This window comes from Podarcis pityusensis (assembly GCF_964106645.2).
Source record: "Podarcis pityusensis genome assembly, chromosome: 10".
NCBI classification, from domain to species: domain Eukaryota; kingdom Metazoa; phylum Chordata; class Lepidosauria; order Squamata; family Lacertidae; genus Podarcis; species Podarcis pityusensis.
This window is the reverse complement of record NC_138035.1, coordinates 7,782,836-7,800,884: the sequence shown is the minus strand read 5'-3', so window position 1 is coordinate 7,800,884 and position 18,049 is coordinate 7,782,836. Positions and strand designations below refer to the sequence as shown.

At 44.7% G+C, this 18,049-nt stretch overlaps 1 protein-coding gene across 1 annotated transcript in view; it reads left to right on the top strand.

Moving 5' to 3' along the window:
• Positions 1–18,049, top strand: part of EXOC4 (exocyst complex component 4) — a 349,341-nt gene that overhangs the window by 301,663 nt on the left and 29,629 nt on the right. Inside the window, exons 15-16 of the mRNA XM_081022722.1 lie at positions 13,438–13,576; positions 17,764–17,942. Of these exons, the coding sequence (XP_080878848.1) occupies positions 13,438–13,576; positions 17,764–17,942 (318 nt within the window). The remainder of the gene's footprint in view (positions 1–13,437; positions 13,577–17,763; positions 17,943–18,049) is intronic.

Here is an 18,049-nt window from a genome sequence, read left to right as displayed (position 1 = left end):
TTCAGCTGGTGGATTCGTCTTTTAACCAAGAAACCATCTTCCTTCCCATCCTTGTGCAATCAAGGCCCTGATTATGTTGATTGCCTCTGCATTAATAAGCACTGATCATCTTGTGTGTGTGTGTTATCTGAAAGAGGAGCACACCCAGAGCTGTTAGCTTTTTAAGAGTTTGCTTTGAGTCCTACTTTTACCTCATCTGGCTGAATTAATATTCTTCTTTTTTTGTAGCAGAGGCTCCTTATCAGTAGATAATTGTCAGGGGTGCTTCTCAGCCAAAAGAATGCACATGGCAGATAGTTAAGTATTTATTGTCCAAGATAACACTTAACAATTGCTTCTACAGCTCTGGAAATCTACGCATACCAATCTAACAACTAGGCTGCTATTCCCAGGTCAGCGCTGTATGGAACAGTTGCTGTAACAGGGAACCACTCCCCCTCCACCAGTTAATGTACCTCCCCCTGATGGTCTGCATGCATGCAGCCGGAGACTGCGCCTGTGTGGAAACTTCTTCTGTTCATCCTTTTTCAGTCACCTCCTGGTTCTGTGAGCCAGTGGTGCAGGAGAGGGTGGGGAAGCCCTTCACTTCCTCCTCTCCTTCCGTCCTCCAACTCTGAAGCTTCCCCTGCCTGAATCTTGCCTCCTGGCTGAACAGGCCCCCACAAACCACTGCCCTGAGTCAGACTCCAGCCCCCCTGCCCCTGGTGCACACTCACCAACAGCGAGCCTGCCAGTCCCTGACAAGAAAGTATAATGAGAGATGTTGCTTTTGGATGTTGATGTTGTTTAGTCGTGTCCAACTCTTCGACCAGAGCACGTGTGGTTTTGGATAGCACTTGCTTTTATGCGCTGCATGAATCTCCCACCAGAACAGGAATCCGTAAGAATATTGGAAGATCCCTGCTGGACCATAACAAAGGTCCATCTAGTTCAGAGTTTTGTTTCCCACCTGGTTGGGTAGCCAATCGGGTGTTTCAGGGAAGCCAGTGAAATAAAAAATTTAAGGTCTTATATATGTATATAAAAGATAAATATTCATAACTGCATATATAAACCACATGTCTGAAACCCCCCAGAAAAAGTCCTGAAACCATTTTGTCCCTCGCAAATTGACCTCAAATATTGCTCTGCAAGGTCGAAGGAAAATGGAAAAGCCTCCCCATTGTCTTTTTGTTCACAAATCCTGTCTTAAGGGTATGTCTGTCTATGAATAGGGTGATCCTGTGACCTGGCTCAGGAACTAAGTATTTGTCATTACAAAAGACTGGCCAGGCTCCCCAGGGTATCCAATCAAGTGACTATTAACAGGTCTGCCAGACAGGAGATAAACAATGCACTCAGATTTCTGTTGCAGACTGCCCTTTCTGTCATGTAGGTATGATGTATCTGGGGGGTGGTCTTGAGCTACACCCCTTCTGTGATGTATGTATGATGTTTCTGGGGGTGGTCTTGGACTCTGGACATTTTAAAATGTCTATATAAGAGTGGGCACACCTTTGTTTGGGGTCTTCCTCCTTCTCCAGCGTGTGAAGGGGGCACCCTGTTGCAACAGTTCAATAAAGATCAGGCTTATGAGCTGCTTTGCTTCTCAATATTCTCTGGTTGGCCTCTTTCTCCGACCGATGGAGAACCTACAAAGGACTTTATAAGGGCTCTTGTGTTCCCCATAAGGGAATAAGGGCAGATTTTTGTTTATTACACCAGTAAATCCCCATGTCCAGTTCTCTCCAGTCCCTTTTGTAAAACGTAGCTAGTTTCCACAAGTTGTGAAAAAGCCATCGCTGGGTGCATATAAGGCAGCTTCCTGTGTTTGAGAAAGGCTTTCGCTCAGTGGAAGGACATCTGCTTTGAATGCAGAAGGTCCAAGGTTCAATCCCTGGCCTCTCTAGGAAGGGCTGGGAATTCCCCTGCCTGAAATCAGTAGAGAACTGATTTCAGTAGAGAACTGCTACCAGCCATTATGTACAATGCTAAGACCCAGCCTTATGCAGATTCCTGTGTTCCTCTTTCTGCTGCACTGACTGATGTTGGCAGGACAGATAAATGCACAATGCAATGATATCAAAACACAAGCTCTGGAAAGCGGCCAGGTTGCAGGGGATGGGGAGAGCACAAGCCGTAGGTGCCAGCTCCCTGTTACACACAAACACCAGTTTCCTTCCGACTGCCTTTGCTAAATGCAGGTTAGGTCCTTTGAGTGTGATAAAAATTCTCAAAGAGGCTTGCAAAAAAAGACCCACGCCATTATTAACACAGTGTAAAATCCAAATAAAATGATAAATAGGAGAAGCATAAAACTGGAATAAAATGCGAAGAGCCGCAGTAAAATTTAAGAGCGGTGGTTAAAATGAATCACCATTCAGTTCAAAGTCCAAGCAAATGAAATGAAAAGAAAAGGGAGCCCTGGACTCCTTTGGGAAAGACAGGATATAAATTGAATTATATTAATAAAAGTAATAATCAATAATACATACACATGGTTTTTGTAACTAGGGGCCCACCAGAAAGAAGGCACCTCAGCTCAGTAATACTGATCAGCTTTATGAGGTTGTTGTAAGGATGTGAAGCAGTCAAAAACATTCCTTTTTACCTGGGTTTTTGTCCCTTAATTTGGAGGACTTTAGATGTTTGTGGCTTCTTCCAGTTGGGAGAGGTTAGACCATGGGTAGGCAAACTAAGGCCTGGGGGTTGGATCAGGCTCAATCGCCTTCTAAATCCAGCCCACGGACAGTCCGGGAATCAGCGTGTTTTTACATGAGTGGAATGTGTCCTTTTATTTAAAATGCATCTCTGGGTTATTTGTGGGGCATAGGAATTCGTTCATTTTTAATTTTTTTCAAAATGTGGTCCGGCCCCTCACAAGGTCTGAGGGACAGTGGACCAGCCCCCCGCTGAAAAAGTTTGCTGACCCCTGGGTTAGACCTACCTTTTGAATAAGTATGGTGTGTTTGTATGTTTTTTTTGTTGTTGTTCTAGTTTCATACTGCTTTTACACTGTTTTGTAAATCGTGTTGGGTTGCTTTTTGTGAAAAAGGCAACAAATTAGTGCAATTTAATACTGTTGTTGTTGTTGTTGTTGCTGCTGTTAACAATCCTGACCATTTTGAGCTCAAAGGGGCCATAGCTCAATGATCGAAGGATGTGCTTTGCCTGGCAAGGATCTCAGGCTCAATCTCTGGTGTCTCCAGGTAGGGTTAAGAATGGTCCTTGTCTGAAACCCTGGAGAACTGCTGCCAATCTGTGTAGACAATACTGTGATCTAGCTGGATTAACACTATAAAATGTTATAGAAGGGCTTAGTAGTAGCAGTAGTAGTAAATTGTATGTGCCAAATGCAGACCGCTCCTTCCCATGCAAACTTAGCAGATCCCGCCTATGTTGTGCTATGTGCCAATGGTGCCTTTCATTGCTGAATGTACTTCTTGAGCTGTTTTATTCTGAACTTACTGTGCTGTGCCTTGAAATTCTTTGAGACTCACACGTTTGATAAATAAAATAAACATGGCACAAGAAAAGCACCTGGTAGGTTGCTTCTGGGTCATGGAAAGGGGCCGACAGTTCACTCACGAATGGACCAAGCTTTAGAGAACTTAGAAAGTGTTTATGGAGTCTCTGCATGAGCAGGAATTAACTGCTGAGAAAAAAATAAGGTATCATTTCTCCCTTGCCGCACCACACTCTGTAGTTCGCGAACCTGTCGCCCTGAAGTCCAGCCACACAGTTTCTGCAGCCAGAGTTTTGATTACACCACCAACTCAGTTGCATATATTTATGTGATAGTTCTCCACATACATGGAGGGTTAGGAGGTTGAAGGGCGGGGAGGAGGGCGGGGAGGAAAGTAGGACAAGGAACAATTAGCGTAATCATAACCTCAAGCGCGAGCGTTGATCCCAGGACACAAGATCAATCTCCAGGAGAGCAAGATGTGCAGTGTCTGGGAAGGAAGGCTATCAACTCTGCGCACTGGAGTCTGGAGAGCTGCTTTCTAATTCTCTGGCTGTTAAATATTTGATGCAGAGGTTCAGGAGGGCTCCGGCTGCTAATAACCTCTGCATCAATCTTTTTTCTAAGGCCCCACTAAGAAGTTGGACCGTTGCTGAGGGAGGAAAAAATAGAGAGGAACGTTCTCTGCCCAGTGTCCTTGGTAGGATCTCTGCAGGTTCAGCACCAAGCCATGCTGGAAGAGGATACGGTTTGGCTTCTTTAGTCACTGTCCCAAGAACGTAGAAGGCAAGACTAGCCTGCTCATGGCGTTTAAGGGCCAGCAGTCTCCGAGTCCAGATTGCACTGAATCCAGTGTGAACAGTTGGACCTGAAGGAAGGAAGGTGCAAGTGGAACAGTGCTAAGCATTTTCAGTTTCCTGCCTGGTGGCAATGCAACTCAAAGCCTTGCTATTCTTGCCTTGCCTTGCCTTGCCTTGCCTTGCCTTGCCTTGCCTTGCCTTGCCTTGCCTTGCCTTGCCTTGCCTTGCCTTGCCTTGCCTTGCCCTGCCTACCTACCTACCTACCTATTTCTTTACAGTGGTACCTCGGGTTACAGACGCTTCAGGTTATGGACTCTGCTAACTCAGAAATAGCTCCTCAGGTTAAGAACTTCGCTTCAGGATGAGAACAGTGGCAGTGGGAGGCCCCATTAGCTAAAGTGGTACCTCAGGTTAAGAACAGTTTCAGGCTAAGAACGGATCTCCAGGACGAATTAAGTTCTTAACCCAAGGTACCACTGTATTTATTTTGCATACCACTCTATACCCGTAAATCTCAAGGCGGTTCACAACATAAAATTACAATGTAAAAAACAGAATACATAACAACAACAACAATAAAGACAACCCAATAACCCCCCCCCCCATTCCACAACAAATTTGAAAGGGTATCAGATGTCAATCAGCCAAAGACCTGGTTAAAAGGGAACATTTTTGCCTGGTACCTAAAGGTATAAAATGAAGGCGTCAGATAAGCCTCCTCGGAGAGAGCATTCCACAGATGGGAGCCACAGCAGAAAAGGCCCCACGGAACTCACAGCAGATAAGTCTTCAAAGTGCTGGGCAGCCTCAGTCTTTTGAGGCTGTGGTGTGTCAGGGCAAGCAGGGCGTTTGTCCCACAAGACTCACATCAGATGCGATCTTCATCATGTGACACTGCATCAAAAGATTATGCAGCGAAAGGCCATTCCCTTTGTATGATTCTGGGCCAAATCAGATGTCACCATAAGCACCTCTGCCATCCCCTTGGTAACATTTGAGTGAAGAAAATGTACAATTTGATGCCACTGTGTTCAACAGTTTTCTCTCCCAGCTGAGTCCCCACAAGAGGCAGCCTCTGAAGTGGAACTGGGGGTGAGGAGAGAAAGCTGATTGCAACAAGGTAGTCTATAAGCATTTCTCAGGAGACACAGCAAATGTGGGTCAGTGTCAGCCATATATTTATGACAATGTGTAGTTTGGCCCTCCAGGATAAACAGTTAAAATGGAGAGGAGCTGGATGAACTTGCTCATGGCTTTTAGCTAAATATGGAGGTCCAAGTAAACCGAACGTATATTTGGGAGATACTTGTAAGATTTATCGTCTGCCTGTGAAAGCTCTGGGTCAGTCCGTGGTGTCCATGGAAAAGAAAAGCACTTGAAATGTATTAGTTTAAAATACTAATAGCCGACTTACATTGCGGTGCGGCAGGGAGACGCATAAAACTTCTCTTAAAATCTACATTTATTGCAGTAATGAAACACCAACATTCATTAAGACTGGCTACTGCTGTCTGAGGTCAGGCAGACACTAAAGAATTTGTAATTCTGGCTCTAAACCAAATTATGTATTAATAAAAGATCTAATGAGGGAGAGAAAGGGAGCAAAGTCCCCTCTCAGTGGGGACTTCATAGTAAGTGAAACAAGGTAGGGGGTTAAACAAAGTCATCTCCAACTTGAGAGACTGCAGCTGCAACTTAGACGCTGCACGTTAAAATTGGTGTCAATTTAGAAAGTTAAGACAGGGGATAAGGATTCATAGAGAATAAGACTGTTGATGGCTACTAGCCAGGATGAACTTGTTCTCCTTCCGCTGTCCGAGAAAGTATCCATTTATGTGAATAACAAGTGGGTTGATAGCTACTGCGTTTGGGTTCCTGGAGGCAGCTAGTTGGCCACTGTGAGACGGGCCTTTGGCCTGATCTACCTGCAGGTCCAGGTAAATTTGCCAGCAAATTTGGAAAACTCAGCAGTGGCCAGAGGATTGGAGAACATCAGTCTACATCCCAATCCCAAAGAAGGGCAGTGCCAAAGAATGCTCCAACTACCGCACAATTGCACTCATTTCACACGCTAGCAAGGTTATGCTTAAAATTCTACAAGGCAGGCTTAAGCAGTATGTGGACCGAGAACTCCCAGAAGTGCAAGCTGGATTTCGAAGGGGCAGAGGAACCAGAGACCAAATTGCAAACATGCGCTGGATCATGGAGAAAGCTAGAGAGTTCCAGAAAGACATCTACTTCTGCTTCATTAACTATGCAAAAGCCTTTGACTGTGTCGACCACAGCAAACTATGGCAAGTTCTTAAAGAAATGGGTGTGCCTGATCACCTCATCTGCCTTCTGAGAAATCTCTATGTGGGACAAGAAGCTACAGTTAGAACTGGATATGGAACAACTGATTGGTTCAAAATTGGGAAAGGAGTACGGCAAGGCTGTATATTGTCTCCCTGCTTATTTAACTTATATGCAGAATTCATCATGCGAAAGGCTGGGCTGGATGAATCCCAAGCCGGAATTAAGATTGCTGGAAGAAATATCAACAACCTCAGATATGCAGATGACACAACCTTGATGGCAGAAAGTGAGGAGGAATTAAAGAACCTTTTAATGAGGGTGAAAGAGGAGAGCGCAAAATATGGTCTTAAGCTCAACATCAAGAAAACGAAGATCATGGCCACTGGGCCCATCACCTCCTGGCAAATAGAAGGGGAAGAAATGGAGGCAGTGAGAGATTTTACCTTCTCGGGCTCCATGATCACTGCAGATGGTGACAGCAGTCACGAAATTAAAAGACGCCTGCTCCTTGGGAGAAAGGCGATGGCAAACCTAGACAGCATCTTAAAAAGCAGAGACATCACCTTACTAACAAAGGTCCGTATACTTAAAGCCATGGTTTTCCCAGTAGTGATATATGGAAGTGAGAGCTGGACCATAAAGAAGGCTGATCGCCGAAGAATTGATGCTTTTGAATTATGGTGCTGGAGGAAACTCTTGAGAGTCCCATGGACTGCAAGAAGATCAAACGTATCCATTCTTAAGGAAATCGGCCCTGAGTGCTCACTGGAAGGACAGATCCTGAAGCTGAGGCTCCAATACTTTGGCCACCTCATGAGAAGAGAAGACTCCCTGGAAAAGACCCTGATGTTGGGAAAGATTGAGGGCACAAGAAGAAGGGGACGACAGAGGACGAGATGGTTGGACAGTGTTCTCGAAGCCACAAACAGGAGTCTGACCAAACTGCGGGAGGCAGTGGAAGACAGGAGTGCCTGGTGTGCTCTGGTCCAGGGGGTCACGAAGAGTCGGTCACGACTAAACAACTAAACAACAACAACACCTGCAGGTCCCTTCTGATGTTCTTATGCTTTAGTGTCATAGAATTATATGATTCTACACTCCCATGCAACTCTCCAGATTTGGAAGCAGGATACGAGTAGCTATTCCTATGCATTGGTTCCCTTGACTCTCGGTAGTGGCGCCCGCCCTGTGGAACGCCCTCCTTTCAGATGTCAACAAAATAAACAACTATCTGACTTTTAGAAGACATCCGAAGGCAGCCGTGCTTAGGGAAGTTTTTAATGTTTGATGTTGTTGCTTTTTTATTATTGTTGGTGTTCTGTTGGGAGCTGCCCAGAGTGGCTGGGGAAATCCAGCCAGATGGACAGGGTATTATTACTACTACTACTACTATTATTATTAATAATAATAATAATTTCTTCAATGATTCATTTGTACAGTGGTGCCTCGCAAGACGAAATTAATCCGTTCTGCGAGTGTCTTCGTCTAGCGGTTTTTTCGTCTTGCGAAGCAACCCTATTAGCGGCTTAACGGATTAGCGCTATTAGCGGTTTAGCGGCTATTAAAGGCTTATCGGCTTATCGGATTAGCTGCTAAAAGGCTATTAAAGGCTTAGCGGCTTAGATAAAGGGGGGGAAAGCGAAAAAAAAATCTCAAGACTTGCAAGACATTTTTGTCTTGCGAAGCAAGCCCATAGGGAAATTCGTCCTGCGAAGCAACTCAAAAACGGAAAACCCTTTCGTCTAGCGGGTTTTCCGTCTTGCGAGGCATTCGTCTTGCGGGGCACCACTGTATTTCAAGCCTGTCTAGGGAACCATTCTGTTTTTCCAACCTTAGATCACAGTATACAGATTGATATGAGTCCTATTCCTTTCTCTCTCTCTCTCTCTCTCTCTCTCTCTCCTTTTCAAACTTTACTCTTCTCCTTACCCCACTCCCTAGCAATAAACCCTTTCTTGGGGCTGTATATATGCAGAAATGGGCAGAAAGCAAGCCACTTTTTCAAGGAGTTATTGCCTTTTTAAAAAGTGCTAATTTCCTTGTGAAATTTATGCCTGCCAGCAGAGGAGGACCCCAGGCAGTTCTAACGAGACAATTCATTAGCCGACGAGTGTACACACGCCATAAAGAACATTAATTCGCAAAATGAAAAACTAATAGAGTGTTTAGCCGGCTCTTTATCACCAGTGACAGTCGGCACTCGCCCAATCATTAGTGTTTACTGAACGGATGGGGGCCACCGCCCTGGCCTGCCTTATCGCCACTCATCTCAAATGAGATCCTTGTGCCTTTCCGGCTCAGCTGCTCTGCCTCTCTCCCTCACCTTAAACGTTTCAACCTGCTGTACTTAGCTGCAGAGATTTATGGGCTCCTACTCTCAGTGCTGGAAGGGGAACAGCTTTCTCTGTTGTAAACATTTTATCTGCCTCCTGCAACACTTGGAGTCTCTCTCTCTCTCTCTCTCTCTCTCTCTCACACACACACACACACACAAACTTTCTACAGGAGAGCGAGAGAGCCAGCTAGCAAGGCCAGAGCTCAGGGATGATGGGAGTTGTAGTCCAACAACATCTGGGGACCCACAGGTTGAGAACCCAGGTGCATATCCACACCTTGGCACAAAGGTGACCTTGGGAGCAGCCCCTTTCTCTTTCTCACAGGGTGGGGATAGAAGTGGGGACCATGTACACTGCCCTAAGCTCCCTAGAGGAAGGACAGGGTGAAATCCTATATATGTATAGTGAACTTAGTTCTCTTGAGTGTTAATCCTTATGCAGCCAAAATGACATAAGCCCCCATACAAGAGAAAAGTTTCCGCCAGCTCGGGAGAATCCCGGAAGTACCAAAGCAAAGTTAGGAGGAAGCAACCTAAGCAGGGGAAGGGGGAACCCAAAACAGATTAATGAGGGCTGAATGTGCTCAGTGGTCATGAAAGCCTGATGGAAGGGGAGTGGGAAATTGAAGGGGAGGAGAGAAGGACTAGAATGGCGTATTCTGAAAGAGGGTGTGGCTGGCATCCTAGCCATTCATTGCAGGCCCTACCTATATAGTAACAACAAAAGTTTCTCAGCAAAATCCCGCTCGTGGATACATTGATTTCCAGTCCCCTGACCCCCGCAAAGCAGTTGTAATTACCTTTCCTCATAAAAACTATAACAATGTTAACCACACAAGTCAGAGAACCTCCGCACTCCAAGAGAAAGGGATTTGTGACTTTGGTATGCATACCAATTATGTAGACCAACGGGTAGTATTCAACTACTGAGAGTAGACTTACTGCAGTTAATGAAACTAAGTTAGTCACAGCCCCTTCTTCTTCTTCTTCGCCCATCTGACTGGGTTGCCCCAGCTACTCTAGGTGGCTTCCAGCAAAATATAAAAAGAAAATAAAACATTAAAAGCTTTCCATACAGGACTGCCTTCAGATGTCTTCTAAAGGACATATAGCTGTGTATCTGTTTGTCATCTGATAGGATGGTGATCCACAGGGTGGGCACCACTACCGAAAAGGCCTTCTGCCTGGTTCTCTTTAACTTCAGTAGGTCTACCGTGATCAAGACTAGCATTGAATACCACCCCATTCAGCTATTTTTAATGGTAGAACTGAGGAGTTGGCTGGAAGAGAGAGGTGTTCCTGGAACATGCCATTGGGTTGGTGGGTACTGGAATCAACAGCACCAACAGTCTTTGGAAGAGGTTTAGTTTTGGGCGATTCTTTGAGGATGCAGCTTTTCATAGTTGCAGGAAGCAATTGAGGGCTGCTGCTGTACTTCCCATGGGCATATGGATGCAACAGAACGGGAGAGAACACCCGAAATTAGGAAATTAAGTTGAGACATAGAGGGGCTTGCCAGAATGTAAGCTGTTCATTCATTATTTGTTAGGGGTATGTATTGGCTCTATGTGTGCCTTGACTAACAAGAGTGTTTTTTGAATAAATATCTCACGTTCCTAAGTCAGTTTGCACCATTAACAAGGTTTCTCAAGGCAGATGAGAGACCTCCTAAGCTTTTCAGTCACTCCATGGCCTTGGTTTTTACAAAAACGTTTTAAAAAATGGCCTTTCTCCTCCTACCTCTGCTGCATTTCTTTCTCCCCCCGCCCCCGTTGCAAAATCCAGCTGACTGAAACTAATTCTTTTTCAAGAGGGAAGGGGTGGGGATTGTTTTGATAGGCAGGTCTAGCTTTTAATGACAGCGCATTACAGTGGTACCTCAGGTTACATATGCTTCAGGTTACAGACTCCGCTAACCCGGAAATAGTGCTTCAGGTTAAGAACTTTGCTTCAGGATGAGAACAGAAATCGGTCTCCGGCGGCGCAGCAGCAGCAGGAGGCCCCATTAGCTAAAATGGCGCTTCAGGTTAAGAACAGTTTCAGGTTAAGAACGGACCTCCGGAACGAATTAAGTACTTAACCTGAGGTACCACTGTATTTTATTAGGCCACTCCAATCACAGTGATTTGGGAAAGGGGATATTAAAGTAAATAGAGTTCTTCAACAGGGGTCAACCTTCTTCTCTGAGTTCCAGCTGTGAGAGCAGGTATACAAGCGGAGGAATTAGACTATTGGGGCTGCCTGCTGATTTCTCAATTGTTCTTTCCTCCCCCCCCCCCTAAACAATTTAAAATCCTATTGCTCTCTTTTTACTTCATGAGGGGAGGGGGAAAGTGTGACTTTTCTAGTATTTTTCTTTTTTTCTTTTTTAAAAAGGTAAAATAAATTAACATGGTAGCACCTGGGCCTACATCTCTGAACTTTAGCAGGTTTCCTCCCTCCCTCATGACCTTAGTTTTCCAACTGATTGCCCAACAGAAAAAGGAGGAGATGTGATTTCTATTTTCCCACCCAAAGCTGAACAACACGGAGCAGATCCAAAGCAGATTGGGGTCTCAGAGCAGCTTACAATAAAATAAAATTAAAAATCAATAAAAAAATAAACAAGCAAACTGTTGCAGTCAATTAAAACCAGTACGGAGCAGAGGCAGAAAGTCACCAGCTGCAGAGCTGAAAGACTAAAAGGCCTGGGGTGGACAGAAAGGTTTTCATCTGGCACCAGAAAGAGAATAAAGATGTCATCAGGTGATTAGTCTGGCAAGAAAGCACCAAAGTTAGGGTGCCACACTTGAAAAATCTTGCTTCTCATCACCACCAGCCTTACAGAGCTTTGTAAGTTAAAAATGGCACCTTGATTTGGGCTTGGAAAACTCTGTGAAGCTGCAACAGATGTCAGAGTGCTGTTGCAGTATTCACCCAGCCCAAATCTTTCCAGAAGCCCCTGGACCCAAACACTGGTATTTGGGTACTGAGGTGCATGTTGCTGTTGTAAGTGAAGATGGATTGATTGATTGATTGATTGATTGATTGATAGTTGGTCTTCTACATAAGAAATGTGTCAAAGCGAAGGGAACAGGATCCAGGGGATTGCAGAGGGGGTACTTTGCTTTTTGCTCCAGAATGTATGGAGACTGCTGGAATATTATATGAATGTAGATTATCTGTTATCAGAGCTGTAGCCGAGAGCTCTCTCAGCTATAGTACAACTTCCTTCTCAAATGCTGGCTTCCTCTTATTGTGAGTTTCAGAACTGTGTCAGGGGGGATTCCAGAGAACAATTTGTGTGCATGTACAAGATGACATGTTATACTTTTAAAAACTCACACGTTTCATGTTGCGCTGCAACCAAGCCAGAATCTGAAACCCCAAACTGGTTTTCTTCCCACTGCGATTAAACCATTCAAAAGTCTTCCCTGACATTCTGTTCAGTCAGGAAGTGGTCCGTGGTCTTTCACAATGGGCCTTGATTTGCTACAAAGCAGTATGCTTCAGGAGCACCTCAAGTCCTGTTTCCTGTTCCTGAGCTCTTGTCATTTGCATGCATTGATTTGCAGGAGTCAGTTTTTCAAGAGGCGCTGCCATTCTTTCGTGTAACAAAATGATTGAAATCGCTGGTGACAACCAGTGCAAATGACTTAATTTCCACCCCCACCACCCGCTTCACTTTGCCAGAATGAATGATTCCTCTGTTTATCAGGACGGGTTATTGTAAAAGCGTTTTGAGCTGTCAAGAAAGGAATGGCCCACCTCCCAAATCAGTCCTATTAGATAAAATAGCGGACCCCTACTTGCTAGATGGAAACATGGAATGATAAGCAATCCTTGTAGTTGGGCTAGTCATAGAAAATTGTGTGCAGTCTTGGCAATCCTGTGTGTATGTTCCTTAAACAGAGCATTTTTTTTCTAGCCCTCATTGTTGCAAGAAAAGGCAACATGGTGCAATGAAAGTGTCTGATAAAAATAATTGACTTGAGGGAGTCTTTGAGTCTCCAGGGGAGGATTTCATTCTTCTGTCCTTGGATCACAAGAGATAACCAAGATCAGTCAACTCATGTGGGGATGTTCAAGAGTTCTATGAGACCGTAGTCCTCGTATTTATGGTAGTAAATATGTTTTTTGCATAGAGAATATTTTTATTGGGTGGCTCATAAATTGAATGACTAAATAAATAAATAAATATGATAGGCATTTCAGTGAACTCTCTGAAGAGTCCATAAACTAGCCTTGCCATGGAAGCTTTTCTTTTTTCTTTTTTAATGTTACACTGCCTTTCCTCTCAGCCTGGTACTTCAGCTGCTTAAATCCTCCATGGCTGTTCACCACCGAGAATTGCTCTGCTGGGAGGCATTTTGCAGCCACCTCATTGGAAGCAAATAAGATTTCAAGGGCCCAGTCTGTTGCCTAGGAACGTTGACACAACATCTACTTCAAGAGCTTAGTCCATGTGGCCTTTCCTCCCCTAACTGGGCTGACAGTTCAGTAGATGCCAACTGAGATGGCACAGGTGCTGTGATGGAATCTCCCGGGCAGTCATCACATTCCACTTTCTCTTTCATCTGCAGTGTCACCTGGCCAAGATGGACATGCCAACATGGATCTCCCTCCAGTGTCCGAGCAGATCATGCAAACCCTCACTGAGCTGGCCCGATCCTTCCAGGAAATGGCTGACCGCTGCTTGCTGGTTCTGCACTTAGAAGTTAGGTATGTATTCATCTGGTTATACAGAGGCCAGTGTGTGCCTCCTTCAGTCTCACTATTGCCTTTGCAGAACTCAACAGGGAGGAGGAATTGGTGGCGGAGGGAAAAAATTAGCTGGCTCTGCCTAAGATTGTTGGACTTTTCCTTGACTGGTCCCAATGGACACCAGCCTCCATTGGACTTTAGGGATACTTTTTCAAGATGTATCACACTTGCATGAGGATCCATAAAGCAATCGTACAAGGGAAACCAGAATCCAGAAGCTTCTCTAAGGCTGACTCCGTGACTGAGGCCAGGGGCTTCCATTTCACAGCAGCGAATGTTTCTGATTCTCTGTGCCATTAGTTGTTTTTGAGGGTCAGTGCTTGGAATGAAGTAGTTCCCATAATGGCTTGGTGAACTGGACACGAATTAAGTTCATTTTGGTGTGCAACTTTGAATGATTCCTAGTTCATCTTCAAGCTAATTTACTTACATGTTTTTTTGTACTCTTCAGATTCTTTGGACCTTTAAGCTTAATTATCACAATTATTAGGGGAAATATTGACAGTTCACATTTCACTATGTGTGTGTTTTGATGTTTTCTTAAAACTTTTAAATTTATCTTATACCTCAGCAAAGCAGTTTATTACATTCTTAACGCTAAAAGGTTGCTCCTCTGCTGATGATCATTTGGATGAACTTGAACTGTGTGAACGAAACTAGCTTGTTTTGTAAAGGGACAAATGTGAACTGGAATTAATTCCTCTTGGGACATGTTGAACTAGTTCGTTTAAGACATGAACTTTCCAGTCTATGAGGGGGGAGTGGTTAGTGTGGTACAGTGGATCAGAGTGTTGTCTTGGAGTCTAAGTAGTTGGGCTCAAACAATAATAATAATAATAATTTATTCTTTATACCCCGCCCATCTGGCTGGGTTTCCCCAGCCACTCTGGCTGGCTTCCAGCAAAATGTTAAAATACAACAAAAAATAACCATTCAACCAAAGTTTTGTGCTTTTATCTGACATTTTCTCATCACCATGGGCTGGCTATTTCTTTATTGTAATAAGGGAGCTGGGCTTAAACTCAAATTCCATAGTGTTCTGATGCTGGAAGAATTTCCAGAGGGATGTTAGTCTGTTGCAGCAAAAACTGCAAATGGTTTTGTGACCAACAAAGCTATCGGAGCAGAAGCTTTTATGGACCGGACGCCACTTCCTCAGATTGATGAAGTGCAGCAAAGTGGTCTCTGGTTCATGAACACATTTGCCAGAATAAATTGGTTAGCCTTCAAAGTGCTACTAGACTCTGTTGATGATTCTAGAAGGAACCTCATTAGTTCATTTTTTTTTTAATAAAGCTTTTAAAATGATGTTTTATCTCTAAGAAAGCAGTTGGGTTTGAGGGTGGGGAGAATTCCAGATGGGTGGGGGGGATGAGAACCCTCCATGGGGGCAAAGGTTTAATATATACCCTGCCAATGCTCTAGTCAAAGCATCCTTCAGTCACCTTAAAATGTCAAAGATTTAAAAATGAAAGAAAAAAAGATTGGTCATTGTTTCAACGTCTCTTCCTCACCGCGGCTAATTCGGCGGCTCCTGCTCTCCAACCCGCTTTTGCTCACGTGTTTCAGAAGGGCCCCTCTGGCATGAGGATGTAGAACGGAAGGGAGTGCATAAAATGAGAGCAAGCCTCCAGAATCTGAGGCTTCAGTAGGCAGGTCCAGCGCTGACCTACAAATGCTTGTTCCACATCCCCCAAGCTCTCATTAGCCTGGTTATCACTCCAGACTCCTGTGTCACCACTTGAGGATTTCATTTGAAATGCCTCCAAAGGACGTATTTGCTGAACCAGCATATACTATGTCGGGAGAGCCAAAAGAAAAGGAACATTTGGCATTTTACCTGTGACAACTTGCGCTGTATCTAATCAGCACAGGCCTTTATATGTGTTTTCCCCACAGGGGGGCGGGAAATGACAGGCTGAAATGGTGGTTACATTTAAAGCAGAAATCACCTACCAGGATTCTTCCCCTATTATTATTATTATTCACCTATTTGAACTTTAAAAGGAAAATACTACGTTGTCACTTTATTTTGAGAATGTCACCTTTATCAGGCAGTTTCAATAAATAAAAGGTCTGCCCTTGGGCGGGGGGGGGGGGGTTAGTGATTTGGCACCAGCCACGGATCACAGTTAACAATCCTGAAGAAGCATTTTGCAAAAATCAACCTCCCTGCTGTGCAATCAGCAATGTTTTCAGAAAACCTTAATGCCAAAGTTGCATCAAGGTCAACACAAACATGTCAGCACAGAGACAGGGGAGATTTTGGGGGCGACAACTGCGTGATTTGTCTTTTGCACTTCATTACGTTTTTCAACAAGCCATGCCATGGGATGGCATGGATGCAACTGGGTCTCTGTCTTAACTGCAGTTTAATGAATCCAGAACTAGCCTTAGGAGCAACTGCTCCCTCCCTTGACCAATTCCTTCTCACCCTCGGAATAAGCAGTTTTCCACCTCTGTGATTAACTGCTGTTAACGGGGTCCCCCTGTTTAACCAGAATGTGAAATTATAGGTTTCACATCCTGGGTTAAGGGAGAACCCTGGCTAATGGTTGTGCTGCTGACCTGCTTAGATGTGTTTGAGGAAATGTGCTTCAGAGAGAAGGTGACGAGGGCTACGGAGCCAGCATTCTCATGGCTAGCTCTCAGTTCGTCAACAGGGTGACAACATCACAGCTAGCTCGGCCTACAGTTGGACAACCCAGGTGGCCACCCTGTCCAGCCCCCCTCCATATGGTAGGACCTCACCCACATCAGTGCCCAAAAGCTATCTCCATAGTTCTAGGCCTGCACAGGGCACTGCACATTGTGCCTTGCAAGGCGGGAGCATCAGGGACTCCAGTGTTTGAACCAGGAGGTTCTGAATACAAAGCTGAAACCAAATATCATGTCTTCTTCACCTCAACAGGATAATGAGCTTCAGAGCCTATTCTAGGAGCAGAAAGGAAATAGGGGTTTGCAACAGCATCCTCTGTGATTGGCTAGCAGTATGAAGCCTCTGGATCAGCAAAGTATAAATACTAGCATCCTGGCCTTCTGCCCCCTGTAGCTCCAACTCCAGCTCCTGCCACTGATCTGTGGCACCCTAGGCTGGTGGCCAGATGGTCTGGGAGGGGCTGTGGCAGCTTCTTCTGAGTGTCTGCTTGCCAGTTCTCTGCCTCCTCCAGCTTTAAGTCCTTGCCTTCAGAGCTGCCTTATTCAAGCAATCAAGGCAACCACAAACCCCATAATCTGCAATTGGACTGCATTATGGAAATAGGGCCCATTTGCATAAATGTATGTAATTGACACACTTTACAAAATTTGCCTTTTGTACAGTTCAGTTCAGATGCTCTTTGGATGCTCTCCTGAAGCCATGGGGAAGGAAGCACAACCGAGGTCTTCTTAATTCTATATCTCTGAGTCTTAAGAGCCCCCCATCTTTGGACACAACCCAGGCCAGTTTGCATATTCAGTAGAATCAAGTGGTGCCACCTTTCCTGGACTCTACCACTTCAGACTTCCAGTTTGGGGCAGGACAGTTTTCCATCAGAAATAGTGCGAGGGAAATGGTTTTGTGAGGCACAGGAGATAGATGTGATATATAAAATACCACAATCATAATTCTATAGCTACATACCGGGAAGATTCCAATAAGTAGGCAAGACTACATTTCTTACTTTGTGGTGAAGATGAATACTAGCCAGGTTTTAGAGAAAAAACAAAAAATCGCTATCCCACACCCCAGGCACCATTGCATGAGACTAAAGTCTTCAGTAAAAGATGTAGTTGACGTTTCTTCTTGGCCCAGGCCTTAATTCTCCCCTACCTTGGAGCAACAAGAATAATGGATGGTTTTCAAACTGAGTCTACTCACAGTACACCCATTGAAAATAATGAACCCAAGTCTACTCTGGGTAGGACTAGCTTTGACTACCACCCAGTGCTACTATCTTCTTCAGTATAAAGAAGGTGATATGATGTTTGGCACATCCATAGATTCCCCATGTCTTGTCCAAGGGATCCATGGATGATTTGGATTTCCCCGCATGCAAATGTACACCCAACCATTGGGTCTTGGCAGCTGTTGATTAAGCTATATATTTTCTCTGATTAAGTAGTATGACGTCGTTTCAAAGCTATCATTGCCTTCTGTTTTGCAGGGTTCACTGCTTCCACTATCTGATCCCCTTGACTAAGCAAGGAAATTACGCCATTGTTGCCAATGTGGAGAGCATGGATTATGACCCCCTGGTGGTGCGACTCAATAAGGACATCAGCTTCGTTGAAGAAGCCATGAGCGCCAGTCTTCAGCAGCACAAGTTCCAGTATATCTTTGAAGGTCATTTGCTTTCCAGTGATTTGGGGATGATGACACCCATACAGTTCAGCAAGCAGGTGGTGTCGGGGAGATTTCCATTTTCTGGGTGAAATCAGACCTTAGTGAGT